General features: G+C 59.5%; 1 protein-coding gene across 3 annotated transcripts in view; it reads left to right on the forward strand.

Annotated features, from left to right (window-relative positions):
• Positions 1-17,378, forward strand: part of SIN3B (SIN3 transcription regulator family member B) — a 37,749-nt gene extending 20,371 nt beyond the window's left edge. For 2 of the 3 annotated variants that reach the window (XM_040444836.1, XM_040444834.1), the window contains 11 exons: positions 3,775-3,982; positions 4,782-4,898; positions 6,066-6,304; positions 7,047-7,230; positions 9,460-10,063; positions 10,251-10,420; positions 13,237-13,410; positions 13,658-13,750; positions 14,755-14,849; positions 15,091-15,295; positions 15,418-17,378. In XM_040444836.1, coding sequence (XP_040300770.1) covers positions 3,775-3,982; positions 4,782-4,898; positions 6,066-6,304; positions 7,047-7,230; positions 9,460-10,063; positions 10,251-10,420; positions 13,237-13,410; positions 13,658-13,750; positions 14,755-14,849; positions 15,091-15,295; positions 15,418-15,648 — 2,320 coding nt within the window. In that variant the 3' untranslated portion in view covers positions 15,649-17,378. Of the gene's footprint in view, positions 1-3,774; positions 3,983-4,781; positions 4,899-6,065; positions 6,305-7,046; positions 7,231-9,459; positions 10,064-10,250; positions 10,421-10,741; positions 11,017-13,236; positions 13,411-13,657; positions 13,751-14,754; positions 14,850-15,090; positions 15,296-15,417 lie in introns of those variants that run through there. The other variant, XM_040444837.1, reaches the window with a different exon arrangement.
• Positions 17,379-18,204: the final 826 nt, after the last annotated feature.

An 18,204-nucleotide genomic window follows, 5' to 3' on the forward strand; every position in this document is an offset into this window, starting at 1 on the left:
TCCCCAAAATAAATAAACGTTCAAAAAAAAATAAATAAATAAATAAATAAATAAATAAATAAATAAATAAATAAATAAAAACTACCAATCAGAAATTTCGAACAAGGATGAAAGGGCCACCCAGCATCCCGGCTGTCCAGAGAGAAGCCCTGTTGGCGGGTCAGCGGCCTGCTTCCAGCATCCCCCACTGCTGCAGGTGTGGGCCGACCCTTGGGGCTGGGGCAGCCGCTGGAGGGCAGAGATGTTCTAGGAGGTGAGTGCATGTGCCCAGTTTGTGCACAGTGTGCTTTCTTGCCTCCTCACCAGCTCTGTCCCATCGGGCGAGTGTCCCAGCCAGTCTGAGCCTGCTCTCCATTTATAGAGGTCCCGCACAGTCTTGGAGCGCTCTAAGTGGGCTGGACGCGTAAGACCTTCGAAGTCGTGTCTGGAGCATGGCGAGCACACATTATACATGACCCACGGTATCTTACTTAGCGCTAAAGACGTCCCCAGGGACAGGTGCCTCCTGAGCCCTTTACTGTGAATTTAAAAAGTGTTTCTAATTTTCTTTGAGACAGAGACAGAGCATGAGCAAGGGAGGGGCAGAGAGAGAGAGGGAGACACAGGATCCCAAGCAGGCTCCAGGCTCTGAGCTGTCAGCCCAGAGCCCGACGCGGGGCTGGAACTCACGACCAAGAGATCATGACCTGAGCTGAAGTCAGACGCTTAACCAACTGAGCCACCCAGGCGCCCCGAAAAAATGTTTTTAATTTTTAAAAAAGTGTATAAACTTAAAGCACAGATCCAGGAAACCACGTGACGGACGACTCCATGAGTCATGAATCATTTTTAGCCAAAGCCCCTTGTGCCCACCACCCAGGATACAAGTGGGCCTGGGCCGGCCCCCAGGAGCCCCTCCGTGTGCCATCCCATCATGCTCTCTGCCCCTTCAAAAGCATCACTGGGGAGTGAGCACCTCCCTACGCTACGGATGGCACAGGAACCACCAAGCACACGGCTCAGTCTTGCCCCTTTGTCTGGGTTTGGTCTCCTGATTCGTCCTGCGAATCCCTCCCCCTTTTGTCCTTACTGTTGCGGTGTTGGTGCCCCCACACCTTGGGTGGGTTTTGCCACCTGCACCTTCACAGTCCCATCCCTCACGTCCCTCTGTCTATCCGGAGGTGGTGTCCGAGTTCTTTTTATGGTTCACTCATTTACTTATGTGTTCACTGGGGGTTGCAAAAGAGAAAATCTCAACAGTATTTCCCACCTTTTGGCGACCCAGGGTAGATGCTTGGTTTCTCCCTTTATTGTGGTGTCAGGGTGATGAGTCACGTTCTTGTCTCATCGGGACCGGTTAGGGACCAATTCTTTTTTTTCTTTTTAAGCATCATATGGACTCACGGACACATTAGATGTGTTTCTGTATATTTTAAAGATGGAGAAGCTGAGGCCCAGAATGACTACCTCTCACTTTCCCCAGAGACCAGCTCCTCAGAGAGAGCTTTGCCATGGTGACTGATGGGTCTGGGGTGGACCGGCCCGGCAGCTGGCCCTTCATTCATCCTCTGCCCTCTGGTTATGAGCGTGGCTGTTGTTTCCCATAAGTAGCATCATACTGTCAGGCTGGGCTGCGGCACCCGTTTTCTTTTTTTTTTTTTTTTTAATTCAGTATTTCTTGGGCAGTGTCAGCGGTCAGTATCAGACGTGAGCGTACGTGATCATTTTTAGCGACTGCATAATGTTCCCTTATTTGTATGTAGTGTGGTTTTCTCGGCAGGGTCTGTAACAGACATTGGTCTCCAGTTTCTTTCCGTAATCGGTGCTGAGATCATGGCTCCGTAGGTTGGGATACCCAAAGGTCAAGTTAGGGTCGTCAGGAGGTGCTTCCTTGGTGATTCTGAGAGAGGGTACCCACGTCAGGGTGACCCGTTCGCTTGGGTTAACTTTCCCAGGCTGGTAAAGCTGTGGTAACACTTTGAAAAACGGCCCAGAGCAGGGTGGTGTGGTTACTTACACCACTTCGGCCATACCGTGCCTGGCTTTTTATATGGACTTGGACGGCCTGCTCACTCCCACGGAAATGTGTCTGTGAGCTCAGAATCCAGTGCTCTGAGCCTGGTTCCTGGCCGGGCAGTGGGCGCTGTTGTTGGAAAGACGAAGTGCCGTGACGAGCGAGGGGCCCCTGGAGGCCTGTGTGGGGCGGGGAATGCCGCACGTGGCCTTGGTCTGCCCAGCTGGGCACGTCACCAGCCCCCAGTCCGAAGTGGGACTCTGCTTCCTACCAGCGGAGCGAGAGTTTCTTTGTTCGCCGAATGGCCAAACCTACTTCCTGCAGTTGTCGGCAGGATTAAGGGAGAAGAGTGAAGGAACTCAGAATTTGAGGTACTGAGCAGGTGGGCAGCGTTGGGTCGGGGTCCGCTGTTCCCACGTCCGCGTGCTGAGAGTGGTGTGGGGGCAGCAGGCCTCTCTGATTGCTCGCCTTGATGTGAGGCCCGGCTGGGCGAGCGTTCACCTCGACAAGGCCTCTCTTGCGTTGTGAGCCTCGGTGTGGGTTTGCACACCCACAGGCAGCCATGCTCGGGGGCCCAGAGATCTGGCACGCGGTGATGGCACAGCCTTAGTCAGGACCGGAGTGGGGTGTGCCGGAGTGACCGTTTCCCCTTCCGGGCGTTCGTAGTTTCTGCTTATGCCGACTGCGGCCTCCGGTGACCTCTGCACTGGTTTTGCGGATGTTTTCCATCCCTGTGTTTCCATTCGCTTGTGTGTTTTCCTTGTGAGCTGAGTCGGCATGGGGTCCTTACAGCTGGGGCACAGTGGACGGCCGTCTCAGGAGAGGAGGGCATGGGTCACGAAGGAAGGAAGCTGCCGGAAGGCAGGTCACCATGCCACCTGTGAAAGTAACTATCCTTTTGGTAGGATTTCGTACTCATTTAATCACAGATCCAGGTGACGTTGGGGGCCAGTCGTGTTCAGATCTTCCCATTGCACAGCCATTACGTTACAACTCCTGTGAACTGGTCTGCGGAGGGATCCTTTCCTGGGAGGGATCGCCCTAGGGGAGGCTTCTCCCTCAGGGAGGAAGGCTCTGGGGCAGGGGTTGGCAGACTTTTATCTGTCTGGGGCCAAGGGTGGCACTACAGAACTCTGGCATTGTGCAAAAGCAGCCACAGACCATACTAAGCAATGGACACAACGACGTACCCATAAAACTTTATTTGCAAGGACGGGCACGGACAGCTTGCCAATAGTTCACCGACCCCGGGCCTGATGCCCAACCTCTTCCGGTCAAAGACCAGCACTGAGGTGCCTGGGTGGCTCAGTGGGATAAGCGTCCGACTCTGGATTTTGGCTCAGGTCACGATCTCATGGTTTGTGAGATCGAGCCCCATGAGGGTCTCACGCTCGGTGTGGAGATTCTCTCCCTCTCTGCCCCTTCCCCCGTGCACGTGCGGGCGTGCTCGCTCTCTCTTGCTCTCTTTCAAATAAATACAATTTAAAGAACATCACTAACCCCAGCTTCTGCCAGTCTACGTTGTCTATTCCAGCATGTTTCAAGGCTCTCCTGTTAGTGGCGGGACCTGGCTGGTGACAGAGGGGTGGGAGGGAGATTTACTCACCATTTGAGGACATTGCACACACCTGGTGCTTGGTTCCGCCTCTCGCCGCTCCTCTCTGACCACCTTTAGCAGGTGTCTACATGAAGCCATTCTGAAATCTCCAGGTCCCTTTCAGAAAGCCTCCCCCCCCCCCCCGCCCCCGAATCCAACTTACTCTTTGTCTTTCTTTCTGAAGGAAATTTCCAGAACTCTTTGCACAGTTCAAGTCCTTCCTGGGGGTAAAGGAGCTGTCATTCGCCCCGCCCATGAGCGACAGATCCGGGGATGGAATCAGCCGGGAAATTGACTACGCGTCTTGCAAACGCATTGGATCCAGCTACCGAGCGCTCCCCAAAACCTACCAGCAGCCCAAGTGCAGTGGGAGGACGGCCATCTGCAAGGAGGTAGTGCCACAGTAACAGCCATCACCCCCCATGCTTTACAGAAAAGAACTGAGTGTTGACCCCCTAAATACCGAATGATGGATGGTGCTGGGGTGTGGCCAGACAAAATGCCTGCACTGAGAGGATGGTTTCTTCTCCTGCTGGTGGTTTTGGCACACCGTGGAACAGACGATGCTGGCGTAGGCTTTGGCGTGTTCTTCTGTCGTTTAGACTTAACGTTTCTTTCCTGCCGTCAGCCTGCTCTGTCCCAGGTTCGCTGTGCTTGGTATGTTCCATTTAGCTTGACCATTGAGTACTTTTTCAGGGTTAGTAGACAAGAGTGTTCCTCTGTTTCCATAATTGAAGAGTGCTTGCTGGATTTCAGGATATGTAGCCCAGGAGTCAGTAAACTAAAATCCACAGGCCCATGCCTGTGTTTGTAAATGAAGTTTTGTTGGCACATAGACCTGCCCGTTCATTTACATAGCGCTTGTGACTGCCATGAGCAGGACAGAGGCCGAGTTGAGTAGTCCTGACAGACGGGGGGTGGCCTGCCAAACCTAAAATGTTTCGTATCTGGCCCTTTACAGAGAACATTTGCCAACCCCTGCAATAGTACGATTTGTTTACTTGACCAAAGTCACGTTTTCTCTTAAAATCACTTTCAAATTAGTGTTGCCATTTGTATGATAAAGTGGTTTCCTGTGAAATCAGGATTCCATTTCTCGTCTCCATTATCTTTTACCCTGGACGACGTAGTAAACCGTCCTGGCCGCCAAGGCCTGCCGCACTGGGCACACAGCGTTTCCTCTCGGTGCAGGTGCTGAATGACACCTGGGTCTCCTTCCCCTCCTGGTCAGAGGACTCCACTTTCGTCAGTTCCAAGAAGACCCCCTACGAGGAGCAGCTGCACCGCTGTGAGGACGAGCGTTTCGAGGTGTGTGTGCTGGCACCCCGGGGCCCTGGGTCCTGGCCAGGGTCAGGGAGGCGCCGGGTGGCGCCTTCCTCCCCAGCTCCGCTTTAGTCTGTCCTCCTCCCTCTCCACCGGGGGAGGCGTCGTGATCCTCCCCACCCTCCTTCCGAGGAGCAGGGATTCCAGCGCTTTCCAGCAGGGGGCAGCACCTGAAAGTGTCCTTTTTCTGCCCCGTCGGCCTTCCCGCCGGTTAGGAGGAAATGGTACCGTTCCTTTTCATTTTAAATACACGCTTATTTGAATTTAATTAATTAACTCTAATTTTTTTCATTGAAATGCTTGTTGAGATCGTTGTGTATTTACGTGCAGCAAGCGATCCGGGTACCCTCCTCCCAGTGGTCGCCGCTTATAAAATCTCTGGCACAGCGTCACAGCCAGGAGGTTGACACTGGCACACCCGGAGGACTCATTCCCGTCCCCACCGTTGAACCTGTATTTGTGTGTGTGCACACGCGTATGTGGGCACGTGTGTTTAGCTCCGGGTGGGGGGTCTCCCCCGTGGAGGTTCCCGTATTTCCCGCCACCGCCGAGATACTCCGCTGCTCCCCCACCACTGCGATCTGTCGCGCTGCTCTTTATGGCCCTACCCGCCTCCTTCCCCCACCCTGTGCTTGACCTCTGGCAACCACTGACCTGTCTTCCAGCTCTGGCACTTTTTCCTAAGGGGAATCACCCAGGGTGTGACCTTTGGGGACTGGCTCTCCGTCAGCACGTGCCCCGGAGAGTCACGCGGGGGGCTGCGTACGCAGTGAGTCCTTCCTTTTTATTGCCTGTGATGCCCCTGAAGGGGGTCAGCCTGGGAACTGCTTCCCTCTTCTCATGGGTCCACCCGTGTTCTAGCCGCGGGATGTTCACGCAGTGGTAAGAGGCCCACGAGTCCTGTTCCCGTGAGCACCTGGCTCTCACCATTGCCGGGGTCGCGCCCCAGCCGCGTGACCCGCTGTGCGTGCTCCGGGCCCCTGGAGCTGCGTCAGTGCTGCCGCTTCCTGGTTTTCATCCTCCTCCCTCAGAGACGCGGAGGTTTATTAGTTCTGTCCAAGCATCGCTTCTGCTGACCCGCGCCTGTCCCTGGGGCCCTGCTGCGCTGCCCCTCACACCCTCAACAGCCCGCCCCTGCCTTCCTTTCCATAGTTAGATGTCGTCCTGGAGACCAACCTGGCCACGATCCGTGTGTTGGAAAGTGTGCAGAAGAAGCTTTCCCGGATGGCGCCTGAGGACCAGGAGAAGTTCCGGCTGGATGACTGTCTGGGGGGCACGTCGGAGGTGATCCAGCGCCGTGCCATCCACCGTATTTATGGCGACAAGGCTCCAGAGATCATCGAGAGCCTCAAGAAGAACCCTGTCACTGCTGTCCCTGTCGTCCTGAAAAGGTGCCCTCCCGACTCTGGCTGTCCTGCCTGCTACAAGCGGGTTCCCTGGAGCCCATTAGTGCTCTTTGTCCCCGGTGTGATTGGGGGGGGTGGGCCCCCCCCCCAGGCTGGCTTACTGTGGTTTCCAGCCTTTTCTTCATTTCCCCGTTCTACTCTTGAGAGAAAAGCACAACTGGGAATAATTGTGTCCTTCTAGAACTTTCCACCATGCACATAATCATCAAAACGAGAAAAGGAGCTATTTTAAAGCACAAATAGGATTGTCCTATGGCAGGGCTTGTCTTTTACTTAGTAGTACATTTTGGAAAACTTTCTGACCTGGTGAACAGGTATTAATTAAATGGCTGCCCTTGGCCAGATGCTGTGCTCAGCCCTGGGGTTGCAGAGCTGAGCGAGGCTGACAGAGCCCCTTCTCTTGGGGCTTGAAGTCAAGCAAGAGAGCCCAGTAGTTAACCTAGCAACTACCCAGAGTGTGGTCAGGGCCATGGGCCAGGACAGGGAGGAGGTGCTAGGGCAGCGATATTTCGAAAACCACAAAAGCAGCCACGTTGCTTCTACAGAGCCCATGCTCCCCACCTTCCTCTTTTCTTCAGCACAGAACCCACTGCCCAGGCCAGGGGCTGGCTGTCCCGAGTTAGGAACGCACCCGGCTGGATCTGTGGGTGGCTGCCAGGCTGCCCGCGCAGGGGTGACGGGTGGGTGCCCCTGGTTGTCCCCATGCTGAGCTCCTCTGACCCCGCAGGCTGAAGGCCAAGGAGGAGGAGTGGCGGGAGGCCCAGCAGGGCTTCAACAAGATCTGGCGGGAGCAGTACGAGAAGGCATATCTCAAGTCCCTGGACCATCAGGCCGTGAACTTCAAACAGAACGACACCAAGGCCCTCCGCTCCAAGAGCTTGCTCAATGAGATCGAGAGTGTCTACGATGAGGTGAGGCCCTCTGCCCAGGTCTGAGCCAGCAAGTGGTCCTGGCCCTCCGCTCCCAGCCCTCCCGGTCTCAGGCAGGTGGCTGGGTCTCGGTGCCTCTGTTTCCCCAGCGTCACCCTGGCTTTGTAGGGCTGGAATGGATGCTTCTGTGGCACTCAACCTAGAGCTAGTCCGGGGGGAGGATTGTAGCGGTTCTGCCATTGCTGGCAAAGGGCTCTCCCCTCCCCTCCTTCCCTCCCCTCCCCTCCCCTCCTTCCCTCCTTCCTTACCCACTGGGCCTTGCTCGACCTTCCTTCAGGCAAATGATAACAGCGGCTTTCCTTTGCTGCCAGCTGTGTGCCAGGCACAGGTAGACCCTAAGAAGGAACGTTCCATCGAACTCGTACAGACTTTATGATGCAGTACCATTATCTTCCTGGTCTTAGCAGTGAGGAAACTGAGGCACGAGAGGTGGCCACTTGCCAAAGCCAGCCACAGGAGTCCAGGCCCTAGGCCTCCGCCTCTAGCCGCTGCCCTGTGCCTTTTTGCCAGCTTTGGTACATTCAAGCTCATCGGGCCTGCACCACAGAACTGAGGCAGGGCTGAGCTCCAGGCTTTGAGGATTTAGGCATCAAAAAACCCCGTGCAGGGAGTGAGTGACTTGGCGAGAGCCTGTGATCTAAGCCCCTTCTGTCCTGCCTGCCTCCCCTGGGCCACCCTTGGCCCTGTAGGGCCCACCTGCAGGTCATCTGGTCTCTTTGCTCTGATCCTTGAGTGGGTCCTTAAGGCCTGAGAACACCGCCCCCTCCCCCGCCCCCCACCCCAGCAGGGTCCACGGTTCATCATCAGAATGAGAATTGACGAGGTGACACGTGAGACGAACCTCTGTCACCACAGAGTTCTTTCACTCTTTCCCTGGGGGCTGAGGGAAAAGGAGCCCAGCGCTCTGTGTGGGACCCGAGGTTGGCCCACCAGCCTGGCAGGCTCCGCATGCCGCAGGCCCTTTGTGTGTAGGGAGGTCGGCCCCTCGCTGCATTGTGGCTTAGTAGAGACCAGTTCTGTATTCCACACGTGGAGCTTGCGCTGAGAAAAGGAGTTAAAAAGATTTTCCAGGGCATCTGGGGCACAGATGCGAGAGGGACTCCAAAAGCAGCAGGAGGAAGGAGGTCACATCAGAGCCGGGAGACAGGCTGAGTGTCCGCACCACCCGTGTGCCAGCTCCCAGGACTCCCGCCAGCACGGAGGGACACTAAGCTCTCCTTAGTGTCACTAAGGGAGCCTGACCTCTGGTGGACACATGGGGCGCCCACCCCAGAAAGCCACGGTCCTGGCCCTACCCGTTTTCTGTTGGTCACTTGCTCTGTGGTGGTTCAGGGAGCCCCTTCAGTGCTACACGCTGGACTGCTCACCCAGAGGTGACGATCCGTGCTCACTTTTTCCTTTTTTTAAATTTTTTTTATTTTTTAACATCTTTGTTTATTTTTGAGAGAGAGTGGGCGTGTGCGCCTGTGGGGGAGGGGCAGAGAGAGAGAGGGAGACACAGAATCCGAAGCAGGTTCCAGGCTCTGAGCTGTCAGCACAGATCCCAGTGTGGGGCTCGAACCCATGAATCACGCAATCATGACCTGAGCTGGAGTCGGATGCTTAACTGACTGAGCCACTCAAGCCACCCCCAGGCTCACTTTTTCTGAGAGCCTGGGTTCATCAGCCTTGGGGCTGGGGCTGGGTGCTGCCCAGGAGAGCGCGTCGTTGGGGGCTGACATCAGCAGGCAGCTCGAGACAGTCTGGACAAAGTGTGACCGTCTTCAGGTTTGCAGGAAGAAAAGTCGTTAGCTGGATAAAGACTGAGGGAAGGAGTGAGCCCAGGGCTTTGGTTTTCCAGGGCAAAAGAGCAGAGGGGCACGTTCAAAGGTCCTGCGCACAGCAGGAGCTCAGCACCCCTGAGGCAATGAAAGAGGCTGTGGGGGGGGGGGGTGCCATATGACCACGTGCCAGGGATGGGGGTCCTGTCATGAGCAGTGCAGCAAGGCCCAGAGTGATGTGATTGGACTGACCGCACTCTTATAGGTCAAGTCACTCTGGACCCAGAGAGGACAGTGGTTGGAGCGGGCTGCTGAATGGGACGGGGCAGGCAGGAGGTGTGGGCCGCGCCCAGACCAGAGCGTGATGCCGTTAGAGCCCCGTGGCCCCGGGTGCCCCATCTCAGACACCCCAGCTGGTCACTTCCTGCCTGATGGCCCCCTTGTGCCCCAGCACCAGGAGCAGCACTCGGAGGGCCGTAGCGCCCCCTCCAGCGAGCCGCACCTCATCTTCGTGTACGAGGACAGGCAGATCCTCGAGGACGCCGCCGCCCTCATCAGCTACTACGTGAAGCGGCAGCCGGCCATCCAGAAGGAGGACCAGGGCACCATCCACCAGCTGGTGCACCAGTTCGTGCCCAGCCTCTTCTTCTCCCAGCAGCTGGACCTGGGGGCGTCCGAGGACTCCGCCGACGAGGGCCGGGGCAGCCCCCAGGGCCAGAGCGCGGAGCCTGGGGACCGGAAGAAGCCGGCACCCGGGCCGCAGAGCAGTCCCCCGGAGGAGAAGGGGGCCGCGGGCGAGGCGCCCGCCCCCGAGCAGGCGCCGCAGCGGCACAAGCCCCTGGATGACGTGTACAGCCTCTTCTTCGCCAACAACAACTGGTACTTCTTCCTGCGCCTGCACCAGACCCTGTGCTCCCGGCTGCTCAAGATCTACCGCCAGGCGCAGAAGCAGCTGCTGGAGTATCGGACGGAGAAGGAGAGGGAGAAGGTGCTGTGTGAGGGCCGCCGGGAGAAGGGCAACGACCCCGCCATGGAGCTGCGGCTGAAGCAGCCAAGTAAGCTCCGGGGTCCCCGGGGTGGCACGTGGGTGCCGGCGGTCACCAACAGGGCGGGGGGGGGGGGGCGCCAGGCGGCCAGTCGGACGCGTCCCGGCACCTCGGGCCGGTGTTAGGGAGCCGGTGGCCGGAGGCGAGGGCCCCACGCGTGTCTGGCCCCCGGTGACTGCGGCCCCCGCGCCCCCAGGCGAGGTGGAGCTGGAGGAGTACTACCCCGCCTTCCTGGACATGGTGCGGAGCCTGCTGGAGGGCAGCATCGACCCCACGCAGTACGAGGACACCCTGCGCGAGATGTTCACCATCCACGCCTACGTGGGCTTCACCATGGACAAGCTGGTGCAGAGCATCGCCAGGCAGGTGAGCGGGCGCGGGCAGGCGGCGACGGGGACGGTGCGGCCCCTCCCGGAGAGTCTGCGCGGGCGGCCCCAGGGCAGCAGCACCTCTCCTTTGTAGCTTCAGCGGAGTGGAATTCACGGAACACAAAATGCAGTTCAGTGGCATTCAGTGCGCTCAGCGTGTCGTGCGGCCACCGCGTGCCCCTCTCCCCGGTCCCTGGCCACCGCCAGTCTGCCTTCTGTCCCTGCGGATCTGCCTGCTCTGGGCGTTTCGCGTAAATGGAATCCCACGCTGTGGCCTTTTGTGTCTGGCTTCTCTCAAACTCCACATGGTGTTTTCCAGGTTCAGCCACGTTGTGATGTGTGTCATTGCTTCGCTCCCTCGTGTGGCTGCCTCCCGTCGTGTGGATGGACCATACTCGTCCGTCCACGCATCTGGGGGTGGCCACTTTGCTCGTTGCCACCTTTTGGCGATTGTGAACAATGCTGTGAACACGGGTGTACAAGGATTCGTTTGACTCCTCGGTGACAGATCTTTTTCTTTTGTTTGTTTATTTTTGAGAGAGAGACAGAGCGTGAGGGGGGAGGGACAGAGAGAGAGGGAGACAGAATCCGAAGCAGGCTCCGGACTCCGAGCTGTCAGCGCAGAGCCCGACATGGGGCTCAAACTCACGGACCGTGAGATCATGACCTGAGCTGAAGTTGGACACTCAACCACTGAGCCCCCCGGGCGCCCGACAGACCTTTCTTAAAGGTAATTTGGCAACACATAAAGAACCATAGGCCAGGGACACCGGCAGGGGTGGGGGCAGCCAGTTAAGTGTCCCATCCTTGGTATCAGCTCAGGTCATGATCTCGTGGTTTGTGGGTTTGAACCTGCCTGGGATTCTCTCTCTCCCCCTCTCTCTGCCCCTCTCCTGCTCACTCATCCTCTCTCTCAAAATAAATAAACTCTAAAAAAATCAGTTAATTTAAAAAAAGGAATTGTAGCCCACTTCTGGAGGGAGACTATCGGGGACATGTATTAGCAGCGCTTGTAAGAGCAAAAGTCACCCAGAGTTGAGTGTCACCAAGAGAGAACAGTCATGCTAATAATATACGCAGCAATACCCCAGGTGAGTCAGATGTGGTCTTGGGACGCTAGTCCTGCTCAGTTACACCAGAACAGTTGTCGTTCATCCTGACTTGGTTTCCTATTTATCGAGTAAGGCTGTTTGCTGTAAAGCCGCAGAGAAGCCGAGGAAAGTAGCGTCCCGACTCTCCTGCCCAGATACAGTTGCTAGAAACGGCATTTCCTTTCCTGCCAAAGTAGAACACACACACAAGCGTGCCCAGATCCCACGCATGCGGCTCAGTGGGTGGTCACGAACAGCCCCAGCACTGCCTCCTTTCAGCGCCCCCCCCCGCCCCCCTACAGGCACCCACGCCCCTGGTTTTGAGCTCTGTGTCTGTGTGCATCTGGCCACACCTCGCCAGTGTGATTCTGTGAGATTCCTCGGCCGAGATGCCTGAGCTCCCTTCCGCCTCTGCCTGGGAAGGACGGTGGGAAAGAGCCCCTGTTTAGACCCTCGAAGTTGCCGTCTGTTCATTTCCACCACTCCCCCCGGCCCGGGGTGGGGCGCAGGCAGGCTTCCCGGGGTGCACGGAGTCCTTCCTGGGGCTCAGGATCGGTGGCCTCTCCACCCTCACAGGCCAAACGGTGGTGACTGTTGTGGCTTATGTTGCATTTCCCTGAAGGTTTGTGGGGTGGGACCTTTGCGTCCCTCTGTGGCCGTGCAGACGTCCTGGCCTGAGGGCCCTGTCTGTGCCGTTTGGCCGTTCTCCGTGGAGCCCACCTTTTCCCCCACTGATGAGCGGGGGGCTTTGTGTCTTCTAGGTGGTTGCTGGGACGCATCGCCACAGACACCCGTGCTCTGAGACCCTAACTAACCCTTTTGGTTTTGGCCACCTCCCCGATTCCCTCTGTGTGCCGGGCTGGGTCTTTGTCCTTTCCTGTCTCTCTCTCTCTCTCTGATCGTGACCTCTGTAGACACGTGTAGAGGAAGCAAGCACCCAGGGCCTGTGCATGGCTCCGGGCGACAGGGATGCCAGGGATGTTACAGGGCTGGGTGCGCATCCCCAGGCTGAGCGTCCCGCCTGCCCCCGGCAGGCCACAGCTCTGGGGACAGTAGCCTTGACTTTAGCACCTAGAGGTCGGACCAAACCAGACACTCTGATTAATGTTTGTTTGTTTAATTATCCTTTCCACAAACGTCTCCTGTGGAACTCCTCTCCATTTTCGTTACCAGCAGCCAACGTTCACTGGGAACTTGTCACATGACAGGCATCGTGTGAGACTTCCGTGCGTCCACACGGTGTCTTTATTCAACAAAGCAGCACGTGGGGAAGACTCCCGAACCCCGAGCCTGTAGCAGCCTGTCCGGACCGCAGCTGGTGCCCTGAGGCCCCGGCTCACCTGCGCGGTCCGACCTGCCGCCCGGCCGCGTCCCTTACCCACCTTCTCCTAAACCTCAAGGTTGCAAGTGTGTTTATAGCGGTTGAAAGAACTAATTGTGTTTATAGCAGAACGCTCAGGGAGACGTGACTTGCCACTGTGGCACCTTTAATTACCGTCCCCACTCTGGCACCTTTTCTTCTGTGTTTTTTTTTTCTGTGTGTTTCTCGTGCCCCGGCAGGGCTCGTGGGTCTGGGCCGGGCTGCCCCTGGCCTTCACGCCCAACCTCATGCGCTTTGCCGGCGTCCTCTCCGGGTGAGGCGGGGGCTGGGGTTCCAGCCGCACCCCTCCCCGCTCCTGGGGGCACGCGCGCCGGGCACCCACTGGCTCTCCCTCCCTGCCAGCTGCACCACCTCGTGAGTGATGACGTCTGTCTGAAGGTGGTGGAGCTCTACCTGAACGAGAAGAAGCGGGGCGCCGCGGGGGGGAACCTGTCCTCCCGCTGTGTCCGTGCCTCCAGGGAGACCAGCTACCAGTGGAAGGCCGAACGGTGCATGGCTGACGAGAACTGCTTCAAGGTGAGGGGCTCACGCGAGGCCGGGGCCGCGAGGAGGGCACCCGCAGCGGGGGAGGACGGGCCGCGTCGCTGCGGCCCGAGAGCCAGGCTGGGCCTGGGCCCTCACTCGGCCGCCCGCCTGCCCGATCCCACACGCTTCTCCTGTTCGGCCCCTGGAGGCTGGGGAAGGCCGTCACCGATGACCTCGCAGGCCTCGTTCTGGGCTCTCGTTCCGTGGCGTCGGGCTGTTCACCCTCCTTCTTCCCCAGGTCATGTTCCTGCAGCGCACAGGGCAGGTGGTCATGACCATCGAGCTTCTGGACACCGAGGAGGCCCAGACGGAGGACCCCGTGGAGGTCCAGGTAAGAGCCGTGGCCCCATGCTCTGCGCCTTGTACACGCCACAGGCTCCTGCCCCCCCCCCCCCGCCCCCGCCCCGGGAGCCCTGTGCACACGCTGGCCGAGCACAGGCTGCGGAAGGCCCACCCGGAGAAGCCCCACCATGCGGCCTGAATGCTGTCCTTGGAAGCCTCGGAGGGGCTGGTCAGCACACGTGCCGTCGGGAGCCAGTCCTCCGAAACCCTGCTCCTGGCTCTTCCACCTGCTGCAAATACCGTGGCAGGTCCACCTTGGGCCCGCGGCCCACATGCTCACTCAGACACCGTGGCGTGTGACCCTTCACTCCCAAGCACGAGGGCCAGAGAGCTGGATCCCGGTCCCCGACCCCAGGAGAGATCCCCGGGCCCACACTCTGAGCTGCACGTGGTGCCTCCTTCACCAGCACCACGGCCGGCGGGGGCGGGAAGCATCCTCACACACAGCACCCCGCCCTGCACGCTTCAGGCCTCCCTGCAGGGTGGTGGCTGCACACCCGGCCCCTTCCAGAAGTTGCCTCCAGAAGGCCTGAGTCCGGAGGAGCCTCTGGCTCTCACAGGGTGGGAGCAGATAAAGGGTCACTTGGACACTGCGGGCCGTGCCCACCCCCGACCTGTGGCCCCTGCTCACCCCCTTGCCCTGCTGCTCGTGTCTTGATGTCGTTCCTGCTCCCCAGACCCTCTGTCCTCTGCGTGAGGGCCCCGTTACCCATGTAAGCTTGCCACATGACGGATACAGCAGGGATGTTACCCGGCAGGGATTTACCCACGTAAGCACGAGATGCCACGAGCGTCTAACTCCTGGCTCTACACGAGTGCTTTATCCACAGCTGCCGTCTGGCGCTTTCCGTCACGCGTCAGGCTCCCGGGAGCTGCCATCCTCCTAAAGCTTTGCGGGGCGGGAACGAAGTCCCTGAGCGTCCCGGAGCTCCGGGTGTCCGGTGACAGAGGTCTGTGCCTCCGGTGACACGGGCCCACCTCCCTCTCCCGCAGCACCTGGCTCGGTACGTGGAGCAGTACGTGGGGACCGAGGGGGCGTCCAGCTCGCCCACCGAGGGCTTCCTCCTGAAGCCCGTGTTCCTGCAGAGGTGAGAGGCCCTCCGGACGCGGTTCCCTCCCGTGGGCCCCGGGCGGCCCCTCCCGCCGCCGTCAGCACCAGGGCCCGACCGGCTTTTACTTTTCACCGCACGGAAGGGTTCGGGGGGGGGGGGGGGGGGGGGGCTTTCGTCGCTTCAGTTTGCCTCTCTCCGACTCCGGGGAGGTCGGCGTCTCCCGACGCCTGCGGGTCGTGAGGGGCTCCCAGCCTGCGCGTCCTCCTCTCACCTCCAGGAACCTCAAGAAGTTCCGCAGGTGGCAGTGTGAGCAGGTGCGCGCCCTGCGCGGCGAGGCCAAGACCTCCTGGAAGCGGCTGGTCGGGGTGGAGAGCGCCTGCAACGTGGACTGCCGCTTCAAGCTCAGCACCCACAAGATGATGTTCATCGTCAACTCCGAGGACTACATGTACCGCCGCGGGACCCTCTGCCGGGCCAAGCAGGTGCCCCGTCCGCCCCCGCCCACGGCCGGGGAACCTGGGGCGCGGCCCGTGGCCGTCCGGGGGGTGCCGGGGCCCCTAAGACCCGGCCCGCGGCTGACCGCCCTCCCCGCCCCCTTGCGCAGGTGCAGCCCCTGGTTCTGCTGCGGCACCACCAGCACTTCGAGGAGTGGCACGGCCGCTGGCTGGAGGACAACGTGACGGTGGAGGCGGCCGGCCTGGTGCAGGACTGGCTGATGGGCGAGGAGGACGAGGACATGGTGCCCTGCAAGACGCTGTGTGAGACGGCGCACGTGCACGGCCTGCCCGTGACCCGCTACCGAGTGCAGTACAGCCGCCGCCCCGCCTCCCCCTGACTCGCTGCGTGGGCGCCGTGACCCGCGGCTTGGCGCGGCCACTCCCTCGGCCCGGGTGTCCCTCGGGGGCACTCTGATGAACGACCTGAGGGGGCCGAGCGTCCCTCAGCCTTGCTGCTACAGGCCACGAGCTCCGGAGAAGGGCGGGGTTGTGCTAGCTCGTGGCCCCGAGCTGCCGTCCCTCTGGCTCCCCTGCTTCCTTTGGGCCCGTTCTGTGCCAAACCCGAACCCTTCCTGCACCCGAACTCTGGGGGCTCAGTCCCTGCTGGAAGGGGGAAGATCGACACGCCGGCCAGGGAGCAAGTGATTGCGCTGATGCACCTGCTGGACCGCCTTCCATCACACGTGCCAAATCCCCAGGCGGTGGGGGGGCACCTCCGGTCCTTTGTCCCTATGGCGTCTGGGAGAGTCCGCGATGAACCGTGCCGGGCGTGTGGGGTGGGGGGAGGGAGTCGGCGTTCAGGAGACCCCAGCATCGAAGGAGTTGGGCCTGGGCGGACCTGCTTGAAAAGCATGTCCTTCCTGAATGGTTCTGAGAACTTCTGGAAACTTCCTAAGCTGGGCCATGCCTGCATCTGATAGTTTGGGCACGGGCTCGGCCCGGCTGAGGCTTGGGGTCCTTGGTCACTCTGAGACCAGGAAGAACCCTTTCAGCCCAACCGTTGAGATCCTGCTTTGACGTCAAGATGCGGAGTGGGCAGGCGGCACCAGAACTGTCTGGAAGAACCCACTCTGGAAAAAATGAGACTCCAGACCCTGTGTTGTCCTGGTGGCCACACTGCGGGCTCTTGAGGGGAGGGGCCCAGCCTGCAACTCCCACCGGGCTCACGTGGCCCCACACCTGGGGTGCGGTCCTGTACCTAGGATGGCCCTTCTAGAAATATATATATGCACACACGTATTTATTCATAAGCTCTCTTAGTGGTTGTAACTTCTGCAGTCAGCCGCGCCCCACCGTTTCTTGGGCAGTAGAGCCCTCCTCGTGCAATTCTGCAGTTGTGCCCTTAACGCTGCCGCCCTACTTGCGGCCACCTCCGGGAGAGGGTGTGGGCGCGAGGGGCTGAGGCAGCCGTCCTGCAGAGGCGTCCAAGGCCGCCTGTGCCGCGAATGCCGAGCGGTTCGGGCTGGGGACCAGCTCTTTAAAATCCTTGCACCGTGAGGAGCCCTGGCCGGGCTCCCGGCACCATCAGAGTGGGATCAACCAACGGGGGCCCGGAACCGTCTCCTTGCGGCCTTGTTTCTGCCCGGCGGCAGCCCTCACCCCCTAAAACTGCGCTGTGCCAAATCCGCCGTTCTGGGAAGTGGAGATGTGTTTCTAGAAGTTACCTGTGGAACTCAAGGTTTGCAAAGCCTCTGACTCGGGGCCTGGGCGAGTCCAAGGCCGGCGTGTCTGCCCAGGGTCTCCCAGCCCGTGTTTGCTCGAGTGTGCCAGGCACTTTGTCCACATCCTTGTTTTTTGTAAGAAGGGAACTTTCGGAATTCCTGAACCAGACCCTCTCGGCAGCCATCCTCCCCGGGAGCCCGCGGCCCCTTCCGTGCCTCCGCGTGGGCCTGGGGTGCGGGCCAGACCCCACCGAGCCCCACCCTGCATGCTTCTAGGGAGCGTCTCTTCTGTTTTTGAAGAATTTCTCTTCTGGGGCTTGTACTTCCTTTGCAGCTGTTTTGAATGTAGTTTTCCTTTTCTATTTATTTGCACATTAAAGTTAAATATTAAATATTGACCTAAATCTGTGAGACGCCCTCAGTCATTTCTTGTCAGCAAACCCGCAGGGGGCGTCTGCACCTGCGCTCCAGTGGTTCCCAAACACCAAGTGCGGAACCCTCCCCGACACCGCCTCCGCAGGAGGGTCCTGATGCCCGCCCCCCCCCCCCCGGGGGTGTCCCCCCCCTGAGTTTTCTGGGATGGTCGTTCCCAACTCAGTTTTCGTAGTCAGTAGAAAGGAGAGGTGTTGCCTTCAGCGTGGTGCGGGGGAAACCTAATTTAAAGACCGTGGTGTTCGCGCTGAGCTTCCTCCACCCGCCCGGCGAACCAGCGAGGGGTGTTTCCCCTCCCCTCCCCCTCAGTGCCCACCGCCAGGCCTCACCTCCCAGTTCCGAGCTAAGTCCGCGCTGCCCACATGACCAGTCCTCTCCCAGGTGGTGTCCCCAGCCTCCCCGAGTGGCCGTCGGTACCTTCCAGGGGCCCCCTCTGCCCATGGGTACCCCCCACACACATCAACGCCCCTGGTGCTGCACGACTCCCCCTCCAGAGAGCCAGGGCTCCCGGGGAGTTGGGTGAGCGAGGCTCCAGGGCCCTCTGTGCCCACAGACCGGCCATCCGGTCAGAAGCTCTGGGAGGGGTGTCCTGACGGGGAGGGGAGGGGGGGAGGTCCTGGGGTGCAAGCCGTGGCAGCTTCCGGGCCGGACACCCGGCCCCAGGAGTGGGAGGGGCCTCTGGCTGTGATCAGGCTCCCGAAGGAGAAACAGGAGAGGGTCTTCTGCTGGCCCCGTTGGGAAGGGGGCACGACCCGTGCTGATGTGGACAGACCTGACCCTGTGGACACCTACCTAGCCTGC

The sequence above is a fragment of the Herpailurus yagouaroundi genome, unplaced genomic scaffold, assembly GCF_014898765.1.
Source record: "Herpailurus yagouaroundi ecotype Mexico unplaced genomic scaffold, PumYag 193, whole genome shotgun sequence".
In the NCBI taxonomy this organism is placed as follows: Eukaryota; Metazoa; Chordata; class Mammalia; order Carnivora; family Felidae; genus Herpailurus; species Herpailurus yagouaroundi.